Source organism: Nelusetta ayraudi, unplaced genomic scaffold (assembly GCF_046127955.1).
Source record: "Nelusetta ayraudi isolate G7.1 ecotype Tasmania unplaced genomic scaffold, CSIRO-AGI_Nayr_v1 ptg000135l, whole genome shotgun sequence".
NCBI lineage: Eukaryota > Metazoa > Chordata > Actinopteri > Tetraodontiformes > Monacanthidae > Nelusetta > Nelusetta ayraudi.
Window position 1 is genome coordinate 19,076,249 of NW_027466185.1, and position 23,752 is coordinate 19,100,000.

Here is a 23,752-nt window from a genome sequence, read left to right on the forward strand (position 1 = left end):
ACATAAATTTATATTTTTTTGTTGTTAAAGGGGCATTGCACAGCAGGTGGTGCTCATCACTGCTGCACCTCTGAAAGCTATCTTCGCAGCCCATTAGGCTCAATAATGGGGGGCTGAGACTAGACAGGCTGGATGAAGTGCATCTCCTGGGACGAGTATGCATGCAAACGGCGAGTGAGTGAGTGAGGGAGGGAGAGGGTGTCTTGCATAATGCCCGTCCCCTCCCCCTTTTTACTCACGTGCAGCATGTGACAGAGTCAAGGAAAACCCCCCAGAGCAAAATACATGCTAGCCAGGATGTGTTGCTTTATCTGTATCACACACACACACACACACACACACACACACACACACACACACACACACACACACACCCTCACACAGCTGCTCCCTCCCACTGTACGCCTGTGGAAATCCATCCCATCTCACTCTGTATGAAAAATGCACATTGGAGTGACACATCGCACTGGATAGGTCATCCCTCTTATCTGTCATGTAAGCCAATGAGCACTGGGTGCCGCACTGTGCGTGTGTGATTTCAAGGCCGGATTGCCTCATTGTCTGCTTTTATGGGATTACAACACTGGCGTTGACTGGGCCCTATAGCCAACGGATGCCCAACACAAATACACACACACACACACACACACACACACACACACACACACACACACACACACACACACACACACACACACACACACACATCACGCGCGAGATGTAAGCGAGAGATGGAACTGGGGGATATGCAACAGTGCGGCGCTCCTGGGTTTAACAGTAATGATGGAAGCAGGCAGAAGTCTGGGATCGCATGTGGTTAGAATGACAATGAGGCCGTGGCACGTTCCAGATATTTTACCCACGTCAGAGCAAAAATTGCTGTCTTACATCAACAGTCATTTCATTTCTCCTCCCATGAAGCCACTGTCGGTGACGTGTCAAGCCCATCGGGGTTTATATATGCGCCTAGTGACTGGAGTAGAATTACAGCGGGTCCCAGAAATTTGCATCCAGCTGCAGGTTTAAAATGCAAATCTGGGCCATTTACTTTGCGCCTCCTACAGGCAAGAAAGGTGATGGCAGCAGTGTGGACACATCTGTCAGCGTCTATTTTCATGCATGCATAAAGAATTAAAAAATCTTTCCAAGAAGAGGATTTTTTCTTTTTCTCGAAGACTAGGCGACCGGGAAACCAGATTAACAGAAAATAGCTGTTCAACTCAGGAACAGTTTCTACAAGTTATAGTGATATGTCCAAACAAATCAATCAAACCAGCAAAAAAGCTTGTAAAAAAAAAGAAAAGAAAAGAAAAAGTTAGGCAATGTGCGAATTTCAATTTTGTTCACGGACTTTAAACTTTCCGCTCCCATATGTTTGCACTTACTTAGACTTGGAAGCAGTATATGTAGGATACACAAAAAAAGAACAGAATTTGTGGCCAAATGTATTAGAACACTTGGCAAATACAGTAGGTTCATGCTGTTTTTTTTTTTTTTTAAATAAGCCATTAAAATAACCACACCACAAATCAAATATCTACAAAGCCATCACTATGCTGTCTATACCAGAAAATGAAGCCATCATGAGGAGATTTAGGTATTTTATCTTTCTGCAATTTTTTTTAATCTATCTATCTAGATGTAAAATTCTCAGAACACAGCTGTGTGTCATTATTATTACAAACAATGATAATTGTTAAATATAACATGTATTTAAGTTTATGTTGGATTCCAAACAGAATGACTCGCACCATCTGATATCTGCCGCGCTTAAGAGCAACTACAGTATCTGCCATGTTCCATGGACATTATGAAATGAAATCAGGTCAATGCCTCCAGATCTGTCAGGTGTTCTAATTTTGGCCACCACTGTACGTGATCAGAGGTCTCCACAGTATGTTGAAAATGGGCCTAGAATGCCAAACTACTATGCGCAGCTCAGCGCAACGGAACAGCTACACTTTATAGATGCAAATTGGTCTCATGAAATTGTGAATGTACCTTTATTTTTTATGGTGGGACATTTTGATGTCTAAATTAAAGTAGAGGACTGGCATGGGTGAATTAAATTATCTGGAGCCTCATGCAGATATAAATTAAATGCCTGACTCGGAAAGCATTTAATTTGAAATGAGTGGTTTCTGGTCTGTGGGTGATACAGTCATAAGGCCCAGCCAATCATTCTTGGGTCGTCTGTGATCTAAATAAATCAAGTGTAGTTCAGGGGACTCCCAGAGAAAACAGTTTGACAAACAGTGGACTGTGAAGTGGAGTGCAGCTGAAACCCTGATAGTTTGCAGTGCAGTCTACACAGCTTTTATTTTTTAATTTAATACGACTTGGGCATCCTAATTAAAATTCATACAGTTCCAAGTTTGTTGTGTTAAAACTTCGGCTAAAATACATTCAAATTACAAAGTTACAAATTAAAACAGAAGAAAATCCTTAACAGAGAGTTTTATTGAAAGTCCAGCAGCATAACTGTTCAAGTCTTGGTTTCACTGTGAAAAATTGGGCGGGGGGAGGGCTCTAGATCTAGAAAGGCACTGAAGCAAGATGGATATTTCCAGAAATGTTTCAAGTAACAACATTTGAACTGTAAAAAACGATTCTGATCCCTTTTACTCGGTGTCATTTCCCCTCAACCTGCTGCTGCCGCCGGCCGCTTTCCCCTTCCGTCCTTCCATTCTGTAAAGGATTGGCACGGTGCCAGCAGTGGTTCGTTGAGGGCAAGGCGCTCCCGACTTCTCATTTCAGGCTTGGGTGAGTTATTGAGAGCACTTTGATTTCCCTGCAGTCCGGCGTGCGAACGGGTCTGCGACAGTCAATGTCTTCTCTCAGGACGCGGATACACGCTCGCAGTTTGTTTCACAGTGGCTTCTTGAATTAACGCAGTGGTAGTGGTGGAGGTGGTGCTGGTGCTGGGCGGGGGGTCCCTGTCACTTACATCTTGTGAATGTGAATGTTTAACACATGCTTCCGCCGCACACGGCTTCCAAAAACGAATGAAAATTGAACAATCCTATAATGCATTTCACAGTTGATATCCTATCAGGGAGAATATGCAGATCAGTGGAGAGTCCTGCAACGCTTTAAGGCCGAGGCAGGCCTGTAAATCCTCGTTATTGCTGTTGGGCTGCGACTCCTAGGCCAATTTCCTCAGCGGTGCTAAATGTTGCCTCTCCTGTACGTTCACGGTGGATCTGATAAATATGTGCCTTTCGGAGACGAGCAAACGAAGAGGTGAGTGTAATGGCCCTGAACTTGAATGTTAAAACGCGATTTTGACCCAAGGCATCCTCCTCCTCCTCTTCTTCTTCTTCTTCTTCAAAAAAAAAAATAAAAAGCAAAAAAGAACAGAAAACAATTCAGCCACTGTGAGGATAAGTACCTTTCCAGACTGTCGGTACGACGCAGCGTCCTTAAAAGACAAAAGGAATCAGAGCCTTCCTGTTTTTGGGATAGTCCTCAAACTTGGCGAGGTACCATCTGCAGGGAGAAAAGGAGGAAGAGGAACCAAACATTCAGATCAGATTGTTTTCCAGCGTTCGCGGCGACAAATTTGCGCGTGAATGTCGAGCGCGCGCTCTCACTTGTGGTGGGCCACGGCCCTGCTGGCCAGCACCACCACGGTGAAGGTGGCGAACGCCAGGCTGTGAATGGAGTGGCCGGCCAGAGCGAAGCCTGCCCACTCGGTTATCTCTCCCAGGAAGTTGGCCCCGGACACGAACTCAAACATTCCGCCTGTGGGCGGGAAGAAGACTGAGGGATTGCGACAAGCACGCTCGCCAACAAGCAAACACAAGTCAAATCGTTTAGTGCACAATCAATAAATTGGCGTTCTATTTCTCCTGTTACTTATGTTTAAGTGGCTGAACTATTTACATTTTTATTTCATTCATTTAGTTAAAAACAAAAAGAATTCGACACGAACACAAACATTCCCAACTCCTGAATGAAATGGAGCAGAAAGAGGAATAATCTCATGTTATTTGCCCCTTTAGCCCAAAGAAATACATTTACAAAGAGCTTGAAAAAACATCCACAGCAACACAATAAATATCAAAACATTCATAATAATAATGATAATAATAAAATAAAATAGCGGTTAGCTGACAGTCACATTCTATTTTACTTATGTTTCCATTTAATTCAAACAAATCAGAAAATCTGACATAATTATTTATTTTTCATGACAATCAGAGACAGACATATTTCTTGAACATTCTGGCATTTATTGTTCTTTTAAATGTTAATACTGATTTGGATTCTTTTATTTCTTTGTTCAAATTGTTCCATAAACTGATCCCTTTTACAGAACCACAACGCTCCATCACTTTTCCCTGACAGTCCCTTTTCAGGTATGAGTTGCGGGAAGGCTAAAATGTGAGAAGGCATTGGTGGAAGTGGCCTCAGGCTGGCGGATGGCTGAGCGCTCACGATGATCTCACTATTTGACTGGAGGCTCTGTGGAGCGTCGCTGCATCCTTGAGAAAAAGGGCAGACTCTCGGCTGATGGGATTCCAGACGTGCCTGGAGGTTCATCGAGAGCTCCCGGCTTCCTCTCGCCTCGCCTTCTCTGCTTGCTTCTTTTTTTTTCCTCGAGGTCCCGGACGTATTGTTTCAACAGGTTCACTGCAAGTTCAGGCGCAAGGTGCCGCTAAATTCTGAGCAGCGAGAGCATGATCTGATTACTAAGTCATTTAGGTGGTGGTCGGGGGAGCTGGGGGGGGTTCTTGGGTTTTTGTGCTTGCTAAAGATATTATTTGAAAGTGCAGAAATTAAAATCTAATTTAAACTTTAACCTGAGCTCAAGGCTGTTTTTGAAAAAAATTAAATAATGCGGTGGAGGTGGTGGTGGATGGAAATCTCATGCACGTGGAGCTGTTCCTTAAGAACCAGCCATCAGATATTTATGGTGTATTTTGACAGCTCGTGACCTTTACTGTGTGATAATGGATGCAGACTCGGTTAGATGTGAGAAGCTCAGTGAGACGCTTACCTTATTTTGGGGGAATTTTTTCTCTCCCAATTAATGCAATTCCTTTTAGGTTTAACTCAGCTTCCAGAGAGATTACTGCACTTTGATTCCGGTCATTTTTTTTTTTATATTACTCATATATTCTCAAGCGCAGTGCATAGGGGGTAACTCAATCAAATGAGCTTGATCTCTCGCATGTCGATGTCTGAAATTGATACTGTATGTTTCTGAAAACCTTACAGAAGGGATCCCAAAGCGGTCCTTCCCAATGAAATGACTGAAATCTGATTTGTTTGCTCAGAATCACTCATCTCTTCTGAGGGGAGGTCTGAAATGTTGTGGGAGGATCAAGCTTGTGCTTCTTGGTCATTGGGTCTGTTAAAATTAGCCAGATGATAAATACAGCCCATCTCATGTCCCTCGTCTTTGGCTCATGTGGTGAAGCGTTGAAGGTTTGCTTCAGTAAAAGTTTCAAAGGGAGCATAGCCAATTTTTGTCCTTGTAAGCATGAATCATTTATCCATCTGGGCGGTCTGAATAGTCTTTAAATGCTGACATGGTAGTGGGAAACTCCCTCCATTTGTTTTAATATGAGACATAGATTTGTTAACCTCAGCCACAAGTACAGGCATTTCGCTACGTTTTTAAGTTGAATAAGCTCCACGAGAAGGCATTGATGATGATAACATACATGATTCAGTGTGTTGTGTTCATGAATTATTCTCCATGTCGTGACTTTAGATGGAAAAACATCCTGCTAACCTCTTCTTGCAGTCAGCTCTGTCAGTGGTTGGAGAATGGCAGAGTTTTCTCTTTGTGAAAAGGGAGTTCTGAGTGCAGGAGGGTTGGGTTGCATGTGCGAACAAAGCTTTGCAGGAGATGCAATGCCTGTTATTGAAAGAGTCACAACGACTGACAGTTGCACTTTCACTGTAACTGTTAGTCACTGTACTGTAATGTAATGCTCTGGCTTCCCGGCAATTAATCCACAAAGCGTAGTACGAGGCTGCCTGCTGTTTAACGCGTTTTCCACCAACACTGGGCGTTTAAACGGATCCCGCACACACTGAGCCACACTTTACGGCGCTGAAAGTGAGTGGCCTTACACTGTTAGTCAGAGCTTATTTATGTCAACGCACCAATAACCATGTTGCCTCACTAATGTACGGGTATGGAGCGGGTGAGGCACGGCGCAAAAGACAACTACTGACAACCTGTGATTCTGCTTACACTCTGATGCCGTGTAATCACGCAACCGCACGGTAAAATTAGCATGCGGCGCTGCGCCCTGAGACCGCAGGGAGCTCTGTGCCACGGTGTGATTACTACCTTCTTGGCTCAACCGTCGCCCCTCAGCAGAGACAGAAGAGGGATTTGCAATACGAACGGAGCTTCTCGGAAAAAGAAATTGTCTAAATTTAACATTAGGACCAGGTTTGTCCCAAATCTGGCTCCCAAGTGAAAACACTGCGGTCCGCATAAGGCCCTAAAGGTCCAGCACACTTGTGTAGAATCAGAAACTGGGGCTATCTTAACTTTTTTTGGTCACCACTATCTGTGGCTACAAATCACACCTCGAACCAATCTGACACGAACGCAAATACAGTCAAGTACGAGACTCACAAAACATAACAGCACCTAATATGGTCGAGAAATTTCCAGCTTCAGTGCCCTCTTTAAAGGTGCAGTGTTAGCGATTAAGTAACATCACATGCTCAGTCCTCATGAAGAAAAAACAATGTTAATTGACTTGATCTCACACCTTTTTTTTTTTTATATATTAGCCCCGATGTGGGTCCTGCGATGAACTGGCGACTTGTCCAGGGTGTCCCCTGCCTTCGCCCTAAGACAGCTGGGATAGGCTCCAGCAGACCCCCGTGACCCTGAGCTCGGGACTAAGCGGGTATGGAAAATGGATGGATGGATGGAGCCCCGATGTGAGAGGAAAGTCAAGAAAACCAAGCACAATGGTTGCATCCTTACAAGTGGACTCATAATGCTCATAACAAATCTACTGAAAAAAAACAACTTTTTTTTTCTCTTGATTATTTTATTTTATGACTTTATGTATTATATTCCATTTTATGCGAAAAAAAATAATCTTTATGCTACACTATAACATGACGTGAGGATGACACATCTGACTGCATGGTGCCAGGTCACTTAAGGGAAAGTAATGGTAATATCCTTTGCAGCGGGTGAGAAACATTTTGCGGTCGGTACTTAATGACTTTGGCATTTTTACCTCGGGGAATCTTGTAGCCGGTCTCTCCAGGCTTCCTCAGGTTCCTCAGGATGTGGTCAGAGTGCACGTTCATCAGCCAGCCGACCAACCACAATAGAGACCCTGAGAGACAAAACAACCAAAAGCTGCTTAGCCAGCTAACAAAACCAACTGTTGGTTTTGCACTAAAAAAAATATCCTTTTACTTTTAAGCAGCAGTATATTTTAGTTTTTCAGTGCATTCGACCAGGCACAAACACACAGCCCTTTTACAGATCATGTATGCATTCATTTTGTGTTTTATGTTTCCAAATAATAAAAGGAAATGAAAGATAAACAGGTCGAGAAGAAATAGACTTTTCAATGAGACCCAATCATGGTTCAAACAGTCTTATGTTGGCATGCAGACCAACCAACTGAAATAGATTTACAGCGTTACGTCGAGGAGTAAACATGATGGAGTTTGGAAGCTGTCACACAGCCCAGCTGTGAAGAAGTGTCCAGTTTGGCATATGAAATTCAATCAACATTAAATCGTTAACTTGAGTGAGTAGAAATGTTCTCAAGGGCAAACTAGCTCAGGAATTCAGCAACACAGAAATAAATGCCCACACTGAACAGGACTTCTCGTTCCTAAGAATAATAATAATGATTTTCTGATGTGTGGAAGACAAATATTTATGATGTATGCTAAATACCTGGCACGGAGTCAGAGAGCTTTGCTTTTTATTATCTAGAAACCCCACCCTTACTGTGTGCACAGAGCATTGGTTTTAATGCAACCCACAAACCATGCTCATCTCATCAAGGCGGACAGGTGGGGAAGCAGACAGTGGACACCCACCTGCGATGAAGCACGGGTGTGTGAGCCAGTGTTTGGGGTAGTCTGCGTAGTGGCTCAGGTATCTGATCTGCATGTAGCCATTGTAGATGCAGAAAACAAAAGCCAGGGCAAAGGAGACGCATGGTGTTGCTTTACCCCCTCGGATTAAAAGGGGATAAATGAAGGACCTGCAGCAGAGGCAAATCAGCTGTTGAGGGTTTTGAACACAAAGTAAACCAGAGATGCGCATCTCAAAGGAGATGATACGAGTGTGCGCCTACCTCTGGGCATAGTGGCAGAAATACATAGCAATGAGCAGCTTATTGGCCAGGAAGGAGGTTTTCGCAGACGAGGTCCAAACTACTAAACACAGAGGAACCAGGAAAGCAGGAAGCTCCTGGACGAACCACGCGAACTTGACATTAACCGGAAATCCATACTTGCTGGAGGCATATCGGCCGTACGGGACATTCTCGAAGAGCAGCGTAACGAAGGAGCAGGCTGCCATGAAAAGCATGAAGTAAGCCATGCAGTTCAGAATGTGCAGCTCCTCCTCCGACGAAGAGAAAAGCCGAGAGAGCAGGGAGTCCATGGCGACGGCGGAGCGGCTGAGATTGAAAATAAAAATAAATGGCGTACTTCAATTGATATTTAAAACATTCCACGCTGTGCTACATTTGTGTAACTACATCGTTATGAGGCTGTCAGGGGGCTGTGGGCGTATATGTATCCCTTTCGACTGGGCTACCAATGTACGACCAATCATATGCCTCGGTGAAATGGTCTTCGATCGATTCAGCCAATGAAAATGCACTAAAAGACTACGGGGTGGTGGCTGACAACATGACTACATATTCATTAGTTACTATTGTTGGAATCATATATTTAGTTTAGCTGTTTGTGGTGAATAATATAATTAGTTTAGATGTTTGTGTTGATTAATATAATTAGTTTAGATGTTTGTTTATAATAACATGATTATTAATATAGAATTGTTTAAATCATTTGGCTGACCTACTAATAGGAAAAAGGCATTGTTTCAGGAGGCTCAAGAAGAACAAAGGGAAGAACATCCCTCACTAACTGGTGACCCTGGGTGACCAGAGGGTGACCCTGGGGGACTTTGCGACCATCATAAAACCTTATATCCCGTTCATTTACAGGGGGGAAAAACTCATGATCCATCGGAGGCACGGGGGAGAGGAACCTGTGACCTCAGGCATGTCGTGCACTGTATTATATCAACAGGTCACGCTGGAACCAATGATGGGCTCATTTGGCTACCTGCCAGATAAGGACTTGTTTCCTGTTGCAATCACTAATCAGAGACTTGGATCAAAGGCTGCCTCAACATCCAATGAGGTTGGGGTCTGGAGACCAGGCAGCCAGTCAGAGGAGGACAACATCTGGCAGCATCTGCATGTTTTCTTTATGTATAAAAGGACTGGGTCAAGGGACAGATAGGAGTCAGACTTCATGCCCTGACAATACTTTGTTGTTGCTAGGATTTTGAACTCGGCCCAGAGCTCTGTATATTTGTATCCTGAATTGATTTATTTACTAAAGATATATTTAAATTGACATTCTTCTCCTGAGACTTCATTCAACGAACACGCGGATCAGCAGCACGACACGAGGAAATTAATCTGATCCAACACTATTTAGCACTCTGCTTTTTTAATATGTCCACAGCCGCATAAAACTTACGCAATATAGCTACAAATACTACAACTGCTAATTTCATAGGGGGAAAAAAAAGGCCACGTTTTTAAACACTTATGTAATTCAATTAATTTGCAAACCAGATTATTTGTTGGTCATATAATTTTATTTGAAGCGAAATAACTGTAATACTGTAATAACTGTAATAACTAAAATAAAACAAAAAGTTGCAGATTAACCCACCTACACGTATGCCTGTCTCATTTCACTTCTTTTACATCAGGCGAAATTGGTGGCCACCACAGAGGGTCCTAATTCACGTGCGTCAGCGCGCTGTGTATCTTCGAACACGTTTTGAAGATACACACCGAAGCTGAACCGGCCTGTCGCGCAGTTGAAGGGATACATTGTCCGAGTTTAGGCGAAGTTTTCTGGACATTGAGCCATAACGTCACTCTCTAGACTTTTCGCCAGAACTGCCTGGTGTTCCATCATGGGGAAAAGAAGCAGGCAGCGGCAGAGGAACCAGCCTGCCAGCAGAGACAGCGCTGTAAGACTTTCATTTATGTTGCAGCAACTCTTGCTAACGGCGTACAGTGAGCTGCCAGGTTACTAATGAGCTTTTATTTCGCAAATGTCAAAGGGAGGTGCTTACATTAGCTTGCAACGTGTGTAGTCTGCAAAGATGGATAGTTGGCAAAGTGATAAAACTTCATCTATCCATTGCAATGTGTCGATCTTAATTAGAACTTTTCGTAACGGTCGCAGTCCTACGTATGCGAAAAATAGTGCGATTACTTTGGTTGAATTATGCCTCACAAGTCTGTTTAACCTGTTAGAACTCTTTAAAGACGGAAGTAGAACTAACATTTCCAGAAACTGTAATTGAGAATATAATATGCGTGTATTTACCATGACTGGCTGAGCCCCAAGTGAGGTAATGGTTTATACAATGTGCACGACTACTGTAGTTGAACATTTTTCGTCATATGCAGATATTTTTGAATTACATTCACCACCACTCTTAAATACAATGATTTTAGATATATGATATTGCATTAAAGTCGTTCCAACTCGATTATCCTTGTCTCCAGGCCTGGGGAGCTGGCTATGCTGATATCGTGAAAGAAAATAAGCTTTTCGAGCACTACTACAAGGAGCTGGGTCTGGTCCCTGATGGGGAGTTTGAACAATTTATGGAGGCAATGAGAGAACCGCTGCCTGCAACCATCCGCATCACTGGATACAAAAGGTGAGCTGAAGTTGAACAGAGACTCAATCAAGTCTGATGGGGGGAGATTTACCGATTTAATACACAATGCCATGCAGTGGATGGAAAGCGGAACAATAGTTGCAACTTTTTACGTGATAAATATTTCTAAGAGGGGCTTGTTTGGAGCTTTTGGTCCAAACTCTACGCCGCATCAACATTTCAGCCTCTTTCACGTCACGCATCATTCAGTCATTATAACTCTCGAGGACAAGTTTTTTTGGGGGGCCTGCAACACAGGCAGGGGTTTAATTATTTTGACGGATGCACTCTGCAGTGCTAAATTGCCTCTGGTTTCTGTCACATTCCAGCCATGCCAAGGAAATCCTCCACTGCCTCAAGGACAAATACTTCAAGGATATTCAGGACGTGGAGATTGACGGGCAGAAGATCGACGCTCCTCAGGCTCTCAGCTGGTGAGACTTCATTCGTGGTCGATGTCAAACTGAGAGGGAAACACTGGGCGAAGGATAAAACCTCGATGTGTCCTCGGCCTCCAGGTATCCTGATGAGCAGGCCTGGCACACCAACATGAGCAGGAAGATTATCAGAAAGTCTCCCCTGCTGGAGAAGTTCCATCAGTTCCTGGTCAGCGAGACTGAGTCTGTAAGTCAAACAAAAGGCGACTGGAAAATATAACACTGCTGAACTTAGAACGACAAATTCAAGGTTTGAACAAGGGCCTTTTTCAATGTGTTAAATGTTTGCAGGGAAACATCAGCCGACAGGAAGCCGTCAGCATGATTCCCCCTCTTCTTCTGAAGATTGAGCCCCACCACAAGGTCGGGACACATTGAGAAAATCACACCCGCACATTTCGAATCGCTGCAAATGGAATTCATCTTCTGCTGCATCTGGAATAAAGGTTTTCCGTTGTCGTGCAGATCTTGGACATGTGTGCAGCTCCTGGATCAAAGACTGCACAGCTCATTGAGATGCTCCACTCTGACATGGAAGTGCCATTCCCAGGTAAAGACACTGACGCTCATTCACATTCAAAGGCACTTGCAGTTGCAGTTTCCAGTTGACTGACGTTGAAGAAAAGAAAGTTCAGCCAAAGTCACCTTTTTCCTACTGACCAGCGTTTTTATGGTTTTAGTGATATTTTCAAATCCAGTGAGGAAGTCAGTTTGCGTGCGGATCGGAAAAAGGCGTAAATTTTCTGCTTGAAGCACAGTGGAGCGTAACTATAGTCACTTTGACTGGTGGCTCCTCTTGGGCAGCAGTTAACTGGTACGCATGCGTCTGTTTTGCAGAGGGCTTTGTCATCGCCAACGACGTGGACAACAAGCGCTGCTACCTACTCGTGCACCAAGCCAAGCGGCTGAACAGCCCGTGCATCATGGTGGTCAACCACGACGCCTCCTGCATCCCCACGCTCAAGGTCGACTCCGACGGCAAGAAGGACATCCTTTTCTACGATCGCATCCTGTGTGACGTGCCCTGCAGGTCAGCACGGGGGTCGCGACGCGTCGAGTCCGACATCGCTGCGGGAGGGTCGAGGTTGGGGGCGGGGGGGTTCTGTTGAAGAGGTGGATAAGAACATCATGTGATAGATGGACGTCTTTGTCAGCGTGGACAAGGTTCCCTATGACAGATAAATGATCAGCTTTTAAAAGCCTCTCTGTTGATTTCAAATGCTGCATGAGGCTGGAGAGCGCTGAAGCCAGGGGGCGCTGCCAAATATAACACAAAGCAAGCAGGCAGCTCTAGTCAGCCACTCAGAAGCTTTGTTCTTGGCTGAGAGTATTTTGCCCCGCGAGAAGCGTCTCCGCCGGTCTCGCGGCCTCGGATCCAGCTGTGAGCTGTTTGTCCTGACTGCTGTCTGCTATGTGTCCCCGCAGCGGGGACGGCACCATGAGGAAGAACATCGACGTGTGGAAGAAGTGGACGACCAGCAACAGCCTGCATCTCCACGGGTAAGAGGGGGGACGGATTCAGCAGGATGGGCAAGTTCTTGTTTTTGCTGCCAACAGGAAAACAGTTGTTATTAGGGATGCACCGGTACCACAAGTAGAGTACGAGGACTTGTATTTCAGTACTTGATAAGGCCATTACATTTTATAGAGTTACTTTGATTGTTTTGTTTTTTTTCATTTTTCCACAGATTATTTAAGGTTATCACAGGTTATTTGAACAACATTCCTCAGCGTGTTCTCTCTAGAGCAGGGCGACAAATGTAGCACAATTGTCATATACATGCGTATACAACTGGCATCAATGTCGTGGTATCGGTGTGTATTTTATGAGTACGAGTATAGTGCTCAACCAATACCTGATACTGATTATCGGTGCATCCCTAGTTGTTATCATGACATCATCGTCATTTTTTTGTGTGTGTTCAGGCTCCAAATACGCATCGCTGTGCGCGGCGTGGAGCAGCTGGCCGTGGGAGGACGGATGGTTTACTCCACCTGCTCTCTCAACCCCGTCGAAGACGAAGCCGTCATTGCAACGCTGCTGGAGAAGAGCGAAGGTGAAAATGGCAGCGCCTCGTAGAATTTATCTCCAACCAGAGCACGGCTTGAAATAAAGGTCCGCTGTCACATTTATTCCAGACGATGATCTTGAGGGCAAATTCAACCACTTGAAATATGGAAATAGAGCAGATATAAAGACATTAGCAATTGCTACGTCTTGAAGTTCTGAATTTAAACGAGTCGGTTACACAAAACACAAAAAAACCCATGAAATTGTAGTTTTGTAACGCAAATTGATCGCAATTCATTTTAAACAAATTGAGCCGCTTTGTCTGTTCACCCGCCAAGTCGTAACGTTTCCTCCCGTCACCACCGCCAGGAGCGCTGGAGCTGGCCGACAGCTCGGCCGATCTGCCGGGGCTCAAGTGGATGCCCGGGGTCGCTTCCTGGAAGGTAACTCAAACACTCGGCACTCAAAACTCCTCAACAAGAAAGCCGCAATTCCGCCTCAAAGCTGAAGCAGAAAGCCAAGTGGGTCACACACGCTCTAACAGACGGCTGATGTCTCTCCAGCTGATGACCAAGGAGGGCCAGTGGTACTCGGACTGGTCGGAGGTCCCCAGCGGCCGTCACACGCAGATCCGCCCCACCATGTTCCCCCCCAAAGACCCTGAGAAACTGGCCGGCATGCATCTGGAGCGATGGTAAATCACAGCGCTCGCCAAATCTGTGAATGACTTTTCACTTTGTCCTCGAAGCCCCACTGTGAGCTCTTGTTTCCCCGACAGTTTGTAAATGGGGGGGGGGGGACCTGAAAGGTCCAGTGTGTAAAAGGTTTGAAGGCAGCCCACCTGACAGCACGTTTCGTATTTAGGACAGTGTCTGGTGCAGTTTCTCACTGAAGGCATCAAAACTACGTCTAAACACACATAGAATTATGTAGGAAACAATAAAAGTGTAAAATAACTCGAACACGTTTTATATTTAAATTCCTCAGAATAGCCACCGTTCATAAAAAGCATCTCTAGAGTCATTTCAAGTGTTTTTCTTAGCTGCATAATGACAGATGTCTTGCTCATAGATTTGATGTCTTCAGTGTCTATGTGTAGTGTAGAAAGTTGTAAACATAAAAAAAAAAAAAATCAAAACAAATTGCATGAGAAGGTTTCTCCAAACCTTGCGTGTGTATACACTTTTATTGATGCGTTTACGGGCAGGTATGTTGAGCTTTTACCAATATAGAAATCACAAATCAGACCAAATTTTATGCACTCAAACTTTAACTCTCTAAAGTTTTCACTCAACATGTGTTAACCAGTGTTTAAAAAAACAAACAAACAAACAGATGATGTCATTTCACGTGGACTTGAGCACAAAATACTTTGATGCAGGATTCTGGCCAGCAGGTGGAGCTGCTGCTCCATGTCCTTTTTCTTTCTTTTTTTAATTTCTAGCAGGGGGGGGGAAAAATCCTTTTTATCTGCACGGTAGGTGGCACCACAAAATGCGGAGCTGAGATGAATGATGATGTTTGTGTTTGCCAGTATGAGAATTCTGCCGCATCACCAGAACACCGGGGGCTTCTTCGTGGCCGTGCTGGTGAAGAAAGCTCCGATGCCGTGGAACAAAAGATACCCCAAGGTACCGCGAACCTCAGCTGGAGCTCCTCCGTTCCTCCCTCGCTCGCTCGCTCACCCCCCCCCTCTCTTCCTCCCACCTCTCCCCAGGTGAGGAAGGATGCCTCAGCCCCTGCGGCGGCAGCCCCGGCCCCGGCCCCCGCACACTCTCCTCAGCCCCCCGAGGGCGGCGCCGCAGCAGAGGGTGGCGAGGGAAGCCCCGGGGGGAATGCCGACCAGGAAGCAACAGAAGGCGCCGAGGCCAAAGGAGCCTCCTCGGCCCAGGAGACCCCTCCCACTGGAGGAGACGGAGTGTGTGGGTGAGTTCTCCAGCTGGAACACCGGAGCTGTCAAACCCACGGCAGCAGAACGCGCAGTTCGTCTGTAGCTGCGTTTCCATTTCTCCTGGAGTTGCGCAACACCTAAATATCACAATAGAAAACTGATGATGGAAACGGCTGAACTTGGAAAAAAACCTCTCCAATATGGCTGAAAGGTTTTGCCGCTCTCATGAGGTGGTTTTTCAGACGCATCCATATAGAGGTGTATCTCAACAGTGTCATGGAAACACTTTTTTCACATTTACACCTGACCGGACGTGACATACGGGGTCATGTGACCAGTTCACTTCAAGTGAAAATGGTGCGTTATGTTTGGACGGAGGAGGAGACAGAATATTTTTTTTACAAGCAATCAAAGAGAAAAATAACCGTTCTTGACTAAACTTAGAGAGAGACTGAGAGAGACTTTCTTTATTGTCATCAGGAAAAGAAACACAACAGTGGTTCATTTCACAACGAAATGTCGGTGCCCAGTTCCAGAAGTACAGCAACTAACTTAAATCTATATACAAGCTGAGATAAATACAAGATATAAAGAATATGGGAAATCCGGAGGTAGAATGTTCGTGCGCTTCACACCATTCAGTGGAAACACATGCAAATTGCAATTGTACTTTGCCCAAGTTTTAGAAATATTGCTTTTATTTTGGTAAAAAACTGTCATGGAAACACAGCTTGTGATACATGACTGTCCGTCTCTGTTCCTCAGTCCCCCGGCATCCAAGAAGATGAGGCTGTTTGGCTACAAAGAAGATCCCTTCGTGTTCCTGACCGAAGACGACCCCGTCTTCAACTCCATACAGTCAGTCACCTTTTGCCAATGAGACACGTCAATCCAAAAGATACACACAGTTCAGATCATAAGTGTCAGATTTGGCCCGTGACGTAATATTAAATGACTGCTCGAGCTGGCCTGCCAGTATTATGCAGTACATGTACCGCTGATACTACAAATCCCAGAATGCTCTTGACTTCATTGTCTTATTGTTATTTTATTTTTATTTATTATTATCATCAGCCTGTGGAAAAAGGTTCCTGTAAAAATGTCAATTTCAATTTGAAATCAGAACACTGCAAATGAAAAAGAGGCGTACACTTTGATTTAAATGTTATATATTTTGATGAGTTGTTTTTTTTTCTTTGAAATTTGATTTTGAATAAGTGCAATATGAAGTTATTTATTGTATAGTATTACGCTTTGCTCGTGCCATATTCAGGTTGAGCCAGAACCTGTTGTGGGTCCATATAAAAAGGTTCACTTTTTCAAAATAAATCAATCAGTCACAATCAATATCGGCCCGCTTTGAAGTTTTCCATTTTGGCCCCACAGTGTGTTTGAGTTTGACAGCCTTGTTTTAGATCAAGCGAGTTGACTCTTTGTCTTTCTTCCATTCCCCGCCTCTCTGCTGTCCCCAGATCTTTCTACGACATGGCCCCCAACTTCCCCAAACTCAACGTGCTCACCAGAACCCACGAGGGCAAGAAGAGACACCTGTACATGGTGTCCAAGGAGCTGCGCAACGTGCTCCTCAACAACAGCGAGCGCATTAAGGTGCGGCAGACATTTCCCTGGCTGGAAATCTGATTAAAAATAGATGTGCTGAATGCAGAATCAATTCTGTCCTGGCAGCAGGAAATCTAGTATTGATCAGAGGTTGTGTTGCAGTCAGATAAACTGCACAATCATAATAATGGGGCCTCGCACAGGCCCGCTTCTTTTATGGGTACTTGTAAGGCCCCATATCAGTCACTGTTCTTTATATTTTAAAGCCACTTTATGTGTTTTGAATCCAGTGGAGCAGCCTCACCCCTGTTTTACACCAGAAGCGTCTGCAGAGCGCCAGCAGAGCGATCGCGTTGACGCTCTGCTCACGCTCCAGCACCCTCCCACACAGGACGCGTTTCACGAGCAGAGCGTCTCGCGCAGCGGCTCGATCGGTTCACGCGAGGATTGCAAGATCGCGCGACAACCCAGGTAGTTTTCGCGTGTTTTTAAAGAAAACAACAATGAAACAAAACTGTTGGGACAGTGTCTCAAAGTATCGATGTGTGTAAAAAAAGAAAAAAATAATAACGCGAACTGCTGGCATCATGCAAAATGCAGGTATTTAAAATATAGATGCATTTTGTTCATCATAGTTTGAGATTCAAAGTGAAATCTGTTTTTGTTTGACGGCCGACCTGAACAGCGTTGAAGCCGATGCGTCACGTTGATGTTTCACAGTAAAGTACAGCACATATAAATACAAAATCCAGCACATTGTGTGTTATGATGAAAATCAACCGGATCCACCGTGTTTTTACATCATTGACTTCCCGTCGGAACGATCCCACCTGCTACAATTGACACAGGAGGGACGCGGCTCGCGTTTTACTGCTTCTGGGACGCTTCTGAAACGCGGACGCTCTGCGCCTGGTGTAAACCTGCTCATTGAATTTAGTGGCCGCGTTTCACTGCGTCGACGCGGACGCTCTGCTGACGCTTCTGGTGTAAAACAGGGGTAACACGTTCAATTATTAGGGCTGTCGAACAAATTTTTTTTCCAATCGCGATTAATTGCAGAATCTTTATAGTTAACTGCGATTAATCGCTGTTTGAATTGCATGTGTAAAATTCTGTTATTTTGTATTTCAAGGCAGTTTTAAGGCCATAATGTAAAGTATTTATTACCAGAATTCGGCCAGATGGGCTGACTATGGGTGAGTAAAAGGGACAAAAAGGCTTAGGTTATGGATTGTATTTAACTAATCGCGATTAATGTGTTCAAGCCGTCAGCACTATTAATTACAGTATCTAAAAAAAAAAAAGAAGAGGGAAAATAAAGTTTTAGCTTCCCGCTGAATCGTTTCCCCGTCACCTGATGAGCACTGAGCCAAATGCGCGTTAAATATCTATTTGACCTTCGTCAGGGCTCCTCAGCCACACGTCTTGTGAAGCTCGCTCGACTTGCTTCGGTGCCCCTTGAAAATTCAACATGCATAATTAAAGCGCCGATCGCTGACGGTTGCCTCCGACTCCTGCTGGGACACCAGAGACCAGCTGTACTGTGTTTACACAAACACACACACACACACACTGTAACGTCCTCAGTAAGGCACGCTGAACATTAGTAGTACCAGCGGATCATTACGAGACCCTGTGTTTTCCTTAACGTCCCCTGACTGTGTGTGTGTGTTTTGTTTTTGTTTTTATTACGCTACTTCCACAGGTCATCAATACGGGGGTGAAGGTTTGGTCTCGCAACAGTGATGGGGAAGAGTTTGGCTGTGCCTTCAGACTGGCTCAGGAGGTAAAACACACACGTAGATCATCTCAAAGGTCCAGTGTGCAAAATTTGGCCTGATTTATGATTTCTATATTGGTAAAACTTAACATACAGCCCGTAAATAGAAGTGTATAGTCGCAGTACAATAAAAGTCATTTAGTTTTCCTACCCTTAGAACGGTTCTCATGTATATAAGAATATACATCGAGCAAGGGGTCTTGCTCCTAGCTAGCTGCCATCTTGCACCTCCATTATTTAAAGGAGCCAGCCTGACAGTGACATTAGACACACGCCAGGCAGACGATGCCTGCAAAGTGGATGTATTGGAGTCATGAACTGCCGATCACTGGTGACATTTTAACATTCAGAAATTTGTTTTTAAATTGGCATTAATAGTAATGCGCCAGGAAAGTTCACGCTCATACATATTTAAATGTATGCGTCTCTCCGTTTGAGTGTGACGACTCTGGACCGGCCCGACTAATCTTCCCCCTGTCTCTCCTACCGACCAGGGCATCTACACTCTGCAGCCCTACATTCGCTCCAGGATAATCAGAGTGAGCGTGGAGGACATCAAAGTGCTGCTGACCCAGGAGAACCCCTTCCTCAGCAAACTGGAGAGCGACGCTCACGCTCAGGCCAAAAAAATAGGTACGCCACCGGAAAAGGCAGCGCCGCTCGCCGGTTAAAACAAAGGAGCTCCGGCTCATTAGCCGCTCGTAGGCTTTTTAACCCGAGAGCCGCATCTGCTTAACGGCGCCGCCTCGGTTTCACTCCCGGCAGTGACTATTAATGGAGTCTTTGTACCAGCCGAACGGAGCCCAGAGGTGAAAGGAGTAAATTAGCGGCTGAAAGAGTTCCCCGTTTTATTAAAAGACGGAGGTGAACGAGCGGCGCTCCGCGTTCAACTGCCTTTGAGCAAGGCAGTGACCCATAAGAAACGCGATAGGAGGAGCCGAGGAGCCAAATTAGGGGAAGCGAGTGAAACCGGGAAACTCTCAAAAAGTCAGATTTTTGCAGCCGCTGCCTCGCGTATAATGAGAAATAAATCCCTGAAGTGGGAACGTTTGGTGGAAAAGCTCAGAGAAGCTCAGGAATTCAGCTCGCCTGCCGTGTTTATCAACACTCGGTGAACATCGCTCATAAAACACGGTTTCACCAGCAATGTGACACCATTCCCCACTGTGAATTTCGACCATCTGCACGCTAGTAACTCGCCGTTGTCTCCCCAGGTATGGGCAGCATCGTTCTCAAGTACATTCCCAATCCAAGGTAAGTGTTCACCACCGACAAAGCCTCGTTTTTATTCCTCAACGTCCGTCCCGATCGCCAACTCACCCCTCTCCGTTTGCCAGCAACGCCGCCGAGCCGCAGTGTCCCATCCAGCTGTGCGGCTGGAGGGGGAAGACGTCCATCCGAGCCTTCGTGCCCCGGAACGAGAGGTTCCACTACCTGCGCATGCTGGGCGTGGAGGTCTTCCGGGAGAAGCAGGGCCAGGGGGGGAAACCGAGGGAAGCGGGGAAAGAAGAGGCAGAGAAAGACGCAGAGAACAAAGGAGCGGGAGGAGGAGACGAGGAGGAGGAAGAGGAGGTGATGGACTCGGAGAACGGCGGCGAGAACGGATCGCTGGAAGCCAAAGCCGCAGGTGAAAGCCTCGGCGCCAGCAGCTGAGGACGCGGGCGAGAGAGGGTTGTGGACTCGAAAATGCGTCTCGAGGGTCAAAGAGGCTCACGTGCCTCTAAATGTTGCCGCACTGCCAGAGGAGAACCCCCTCTCTCTGCGATGGACTCCCGCCTCTCATCGTCTGAGCCCCTTTCAGGAGTCGCCACTCCCGGTTAACACGGCTTTTCTTTTTAATTTTTATATTTTAAGTGTGTATTTTACGTTTTGACCAATTCTCTCCCTGACCGACTGAGCTGAGCTGTCGCTGTGTGGAGAGAGCTGTATGTCTTATTTCTTTTTCAACCTACGGAGTAAACAGAAATTGGAGCTGATTAAAAGCGTTGACGGTTCACTGTGTCAAAGGTCGTGTTTCCTGGGTATTAAAAGTCATATCTGATTATGACTCAATAATAATATGGGTAATGGTGGTGTATGCGACATTTAATTAGAGCTACAACTAAATCGGTCAATAAATAATCAGGCTACCTTGAAAGTGACTTTTATTTTGAAGGGGCAGCGAATCGGTAAATAATACAAAACTTATAAAACTCAACTACAGAGCTCTCCATAAAATAGCATATTCTGGCTAAATCAGTGTTTCTCAACTGGTGGGTTGCGGCTTCATGGGGGGGAAAGGGATTTAAAAAAAAAAATATATATATATATATATATATATATATATATATATATATATATATATATATATATATATATATATATATATATATATATATATATATATATATATATATATATATATATGCACACGGGAGCTGCAAAAAAAAGAAGAAAAATTTCATTGGCATGTTCAATGACAATAAAGAAATCTTGATCTTGAATATATTTATCAATGTTTTTTGTGGAATAAATTACAGTGCTGTGGACCAAATGTGGATTGCGACTTCATGAAAAGGAGAAAAGAAAGTGGGTCCTGAGACTCCAGACGCCAGTTGAGAACCACTGCCCTAAATGACAGTGGTCAAATGATGATTTCACGGGGGGGGGGGGGGTGTTGAACACCTGGCTGGGGGTGTTTACACCGACCTGGGCGAGGTATTGGTCTTCTTTGTGACATCATAAAGGGCTGATTTCCACAATGATGTGTTCTAGAGCATGTTTTCTGAAAAAAGGCAAAAGAGGGAGTGGACAAGCGTCAGAGGAGTTCGTTGACAGGCTTTTGAGACACATTGTTGGAGAACATATGAGGTGAATTTTGCAGTGGAGGCACATGGAAGGTGGATCAAACGCAAAGTTTGCAATCATTTTTTGAATAGCAGTGGATTCTTTGTCAAAGGCCACGAAGACGAGTTCAATAGTTGTTAACTCTTGTAATTGTCGCCTCGAGCCCTCGACTCGCCTGTGAAACGAGACGCTGCCGCCGATGACTTTGCCGAGTCGACTATCACAATATGATAAACCAAATGAGACTCGCCATGACAACCGTGCGCTCGCCCTCGCCGACAGTTGCCACGGCAGCTTCGCGGGAACAGACTTCGTCTCTTGTTTATTGCAACGTCCGGCTGCCATGGCAACCGGCCTGCTCATCTCTTCCCAAGCAGCGGAGGAACGAGAACATCCTGCTCTCCTCTCATCCGTCTCCCCCTCACTTTTTTTTAATTACCCCTCCCCCCCATCCCTTTCCTTTTTTTTTTTGACTGGATCTGTGACCCCTGACCTGCTGGTGTGAGTGGCTGTCACTCCTCCAGACCGAGCCGCGGATGCGGCCGCGGCGCCGCCGGGCTCGGACACAGTCGGTGCAACGCGCTCGGATTAGGTGGCGAAAGCAACTCCGCTTTCCCGTGTTTCCACTTGTTTCCTGTTTGCCAAAATTAGGCCGAAGTCCAACCCTCATCGCAGCCCGAACGGCGGAGCCAGATGGGGACCAAAGACTTAATGGTTGATAAAATGAGCAACACGGCAGAGGGAGGGGATCAGAAGGATTAAGCAGATCGTAAACGGAGATTAGGGTTTGAAGGAAATCTGGACACACCTGCGCGTCTGATGCAGGACTCGCTGCTGTTTTTCACATCTCTGATTTTGTTTTCCTGGAAGAATTAAAAAGGAAAAACACGTTAAAACCACCTCAAAAGGAACAACCTGTGCAAAACCTGTCAGTTGTTCTCAGAAGTGTTCAGCTAATTCAGTGGAGCCGCTGCTGGTCAGTGTTAACGGCTGGTTGTTTGAAATAACGCTGTCAGCTGGCGTTATTCCATAAATTAGATCAATAGTCGCACTGGGAATAAGGTCTATATGCTATTCTTAGACAATGGAGAGACAGTATTGCTGACACAGATACCAGTTAATTAAGGTGAATGTGTCATCAAATTGCTAAATCTGAATCTCAGGTTTTTTTTTCCATTTAAAACCCAGGACAGAATTTGTGCAAAACGTTTCGGCCAACTCTTTCGTAAACCTTGTATTAGTTTGAATACAGCAATCAATACTTGCAAACACAAAATCGAGTTACGAATCTAAAACATCGATGTCATCGCAACGGATATCAATCAATACCAGTACCAACATGGGTATTGATGGGCCAACCACTAATTCCTCGAGCACAATATTGACCTGGGCAAAAGGGCAATAGTGACATGTGAATCTAATGAAGTGCTCTTAGTTAAGAAAAAGTAGCATCAATAAAATATTATTTGAACATAAGACTGTAGTTGTAATGAAGCTGTGTTCGAAATCAAAGACCTCCGTCGTGGCTGATTAGGACTTGCCAGACACGTTAGTTGGACATGTATGTAAGAAACCGAATTCGAGTTTATTCTGAAAATAAACAGACGTTGGTGTACTCTCGCTCAAGGAGCACCGTGACGCCACCATATCGCCAGCATGGTGTTGGATGAGGATGTGACACATTCGTCAGCCGGTTAATCTTTGGACAGTTTTGAGTGCACAAATAACTTCTCAGTGTCGCTGTCAAACAGAAGTGCTCAAAGCCACTTGAATCCCCATTCTAATGCCCGCTTTCAACTTCAACAAGTCGTCTTCATCGCCTTTATGAGCCTGAATGTATGGAGTTGCTGCCACGTGACTGGCCGATTAGCTTTTTGTGTTGCCAGGCAACAGAACATTTCACCTAATAATGTGGCCGGTAAGTGTGTGTCGTTCCTAGTAATGTGCAAAAGCGTGTTTAAATCTCAGCCATCCAGCTCTGCTTCCAAGCAAACCATTGTTTTGGTTACAGAACAAAAATAAAAAATGACCCCGAAGGTGCAGGATGATCGACTGGGATCTTTGCCGATACGAATCCCTTGTATTGTCGAAACCAAAAAGAAAGGATTTGGAGAATGTCAGAATGGACGTGATAAGAAGCAGCCTGAAGCGGCTCACACGATGAACGAGTCGAGAGACACTATCATTTTTTTAATTTTTTTTCGAGCTGGGTCGAGTAGCACGTAGTGGAGGAAGAAGTGGAAGGAGTTCAAATTAAATAACCTTTGGAGGACGGGGAGAGATGAGAGGCTGGGGAGGCTTGGGG

General features: G+C 45.0%; 2 protein-coding genes and 1 long non-coding RNA gene across 3 annotated transcripts in view; 1 reads left to right on the forward strand and 2 right to left on the reverse strand.

The window, feature by feature from the left end:
- Nucleotides 1–2,258: 2,258 nt before the first annotated feature.
- Nucleotides 2,259–8,782, reverse strand: srd5a1 (steroid-5-alpha-reductase, alpha polypeptide 1 (3-oxo-5 alpha-steroid delta 4-dehydrogenase alpha 1)). Its single transcript, XM_076011456.1, has 5 exons — nucleotides 8,310–8,782; nucleotides 8,050–8,216; nucleotides 7,227–7,328; nucleotides 3,594–3,744; nucleotides 2,259–3,489 (listed from the first exon to the last, which is right to left on the reverse strand). The coding sequence occupies exons 1-5, from the start codon at nucleotides 8,618–8,620 to the stop codon at nucleotides 3,423–3,425; spliced, it is 798 nt and encodes a 265-aa protein (XP_075867571.1). The 5' UTR covers nucleotides 8,621–8,782; the 3' UTR covers nucleotides 2,259–3,422.
- A 1,222-nt stretch (nucleotides 8,783–10,004) lies between these two features.
- On the forward strand, nucleotides 10,005–20,615 carry nsun2 (NOP2/Sun RNA methyltransferase 2). The gene is made up of 19 exons (XM_076011296.1): nucleotides 10,005–10,240; nucleotides 10,785–10,942; nucleotides 11,272–11,376; nucleotides 11,461–11,566; nucleotides 11,671–11,742; nucleotides 11,845–11,929; nucleotides 12,217–12,409; nucleotides 12,805–12,879; nucleotides 13,306–13,436; nucleotides 13,760–13,833; nucleotides 13,954–14,084; nucleotides 14,925–15,021; nucleotides 15,108–15,316; nucleotides 16,047–16,139; nucleotides 16,754–16,889; nucleotides 18,547–18,627; nucleotides 19,116–19,254; nucleotides 19,836–19,875; nucleotides 19,959–20,615. The coding sequence occupies exons 1-19, from the start codon at nucleotides 10,184–10,186 to the stop codon at nucleotides 20,272–20,274; spliced, it is 2,298 nt and encodes a 765-aa protein (XP_075867411.1). The 5' UTR covers nucleotides 10,005–10,183; the 3' UTR covers nucleotides 20,275–20,615.
- Nucleotides 20,616–21,066: 451 nt separating this feature from the next.
- Nucleotides 21,067–23,752, reverse strand: part of LOC142877431 (uncharacterized) — a 98,798-nt gene continuing 96,112 nt past the window's right edge. The window contains exons 3-4 of the long non-coding RNA XR_012923846.1: nucleotides 22,256–22,310; nucleotides 21,067–21,385 (exon numbers count right to left, since the gene is read on the reverse strand). This is a non-coding gene — a long non-coding RNA (uncharacterized LOC142877431). The remainder of the gene's footprint in view (nucleotides 21,386–22,255; nucleotides 22,311–23,752) is intronic.

Coding starts and splice junctions, on each gene's coding strand:
- srd5a1 (XM_076011456.1), bottom strand. CDS start 8,620: ATGGACTCCCTGCTCTCTCGGCTTTTCTCTTCGTCGGAGGAGGAGCTG. Junction 8,217..8,309: donor TTCTGCCACTATGCCCAGAG/GTAGGCGCACAC, acceptor CCTCTGCTGCAG/GTCCTTCATTTATCCCCTTT. Junction 7,329..8,049: donor ACACCCGTGCTTCATCGCAG/GTGGGTGTCCAC, acceptor TTTGTCTCTCAG/GGTCTCTATTGTGGTTGGTC.
- nsun2 (XM_076011296.1), top strand. CDS start 10,184: ATGGGGAAAAGAAGCAGGCAGCGGCAGAGGAACCAGCCTGCCAGCAGA. Junction 11,567..11,670: donor TGGTCAGCGAGACTGAGTCT/GTAAGTCAAACA, acceptor AAATGTTTGCAG/GGAAACATCAGCCGACAGGA. Junction 16,890..18,546: donor ACAACAGCGAGCGCATTAAG/GTGCGGCAGACA, acceptor CTACTTCCACAG/GTCATCAATACGGGGGTGAA.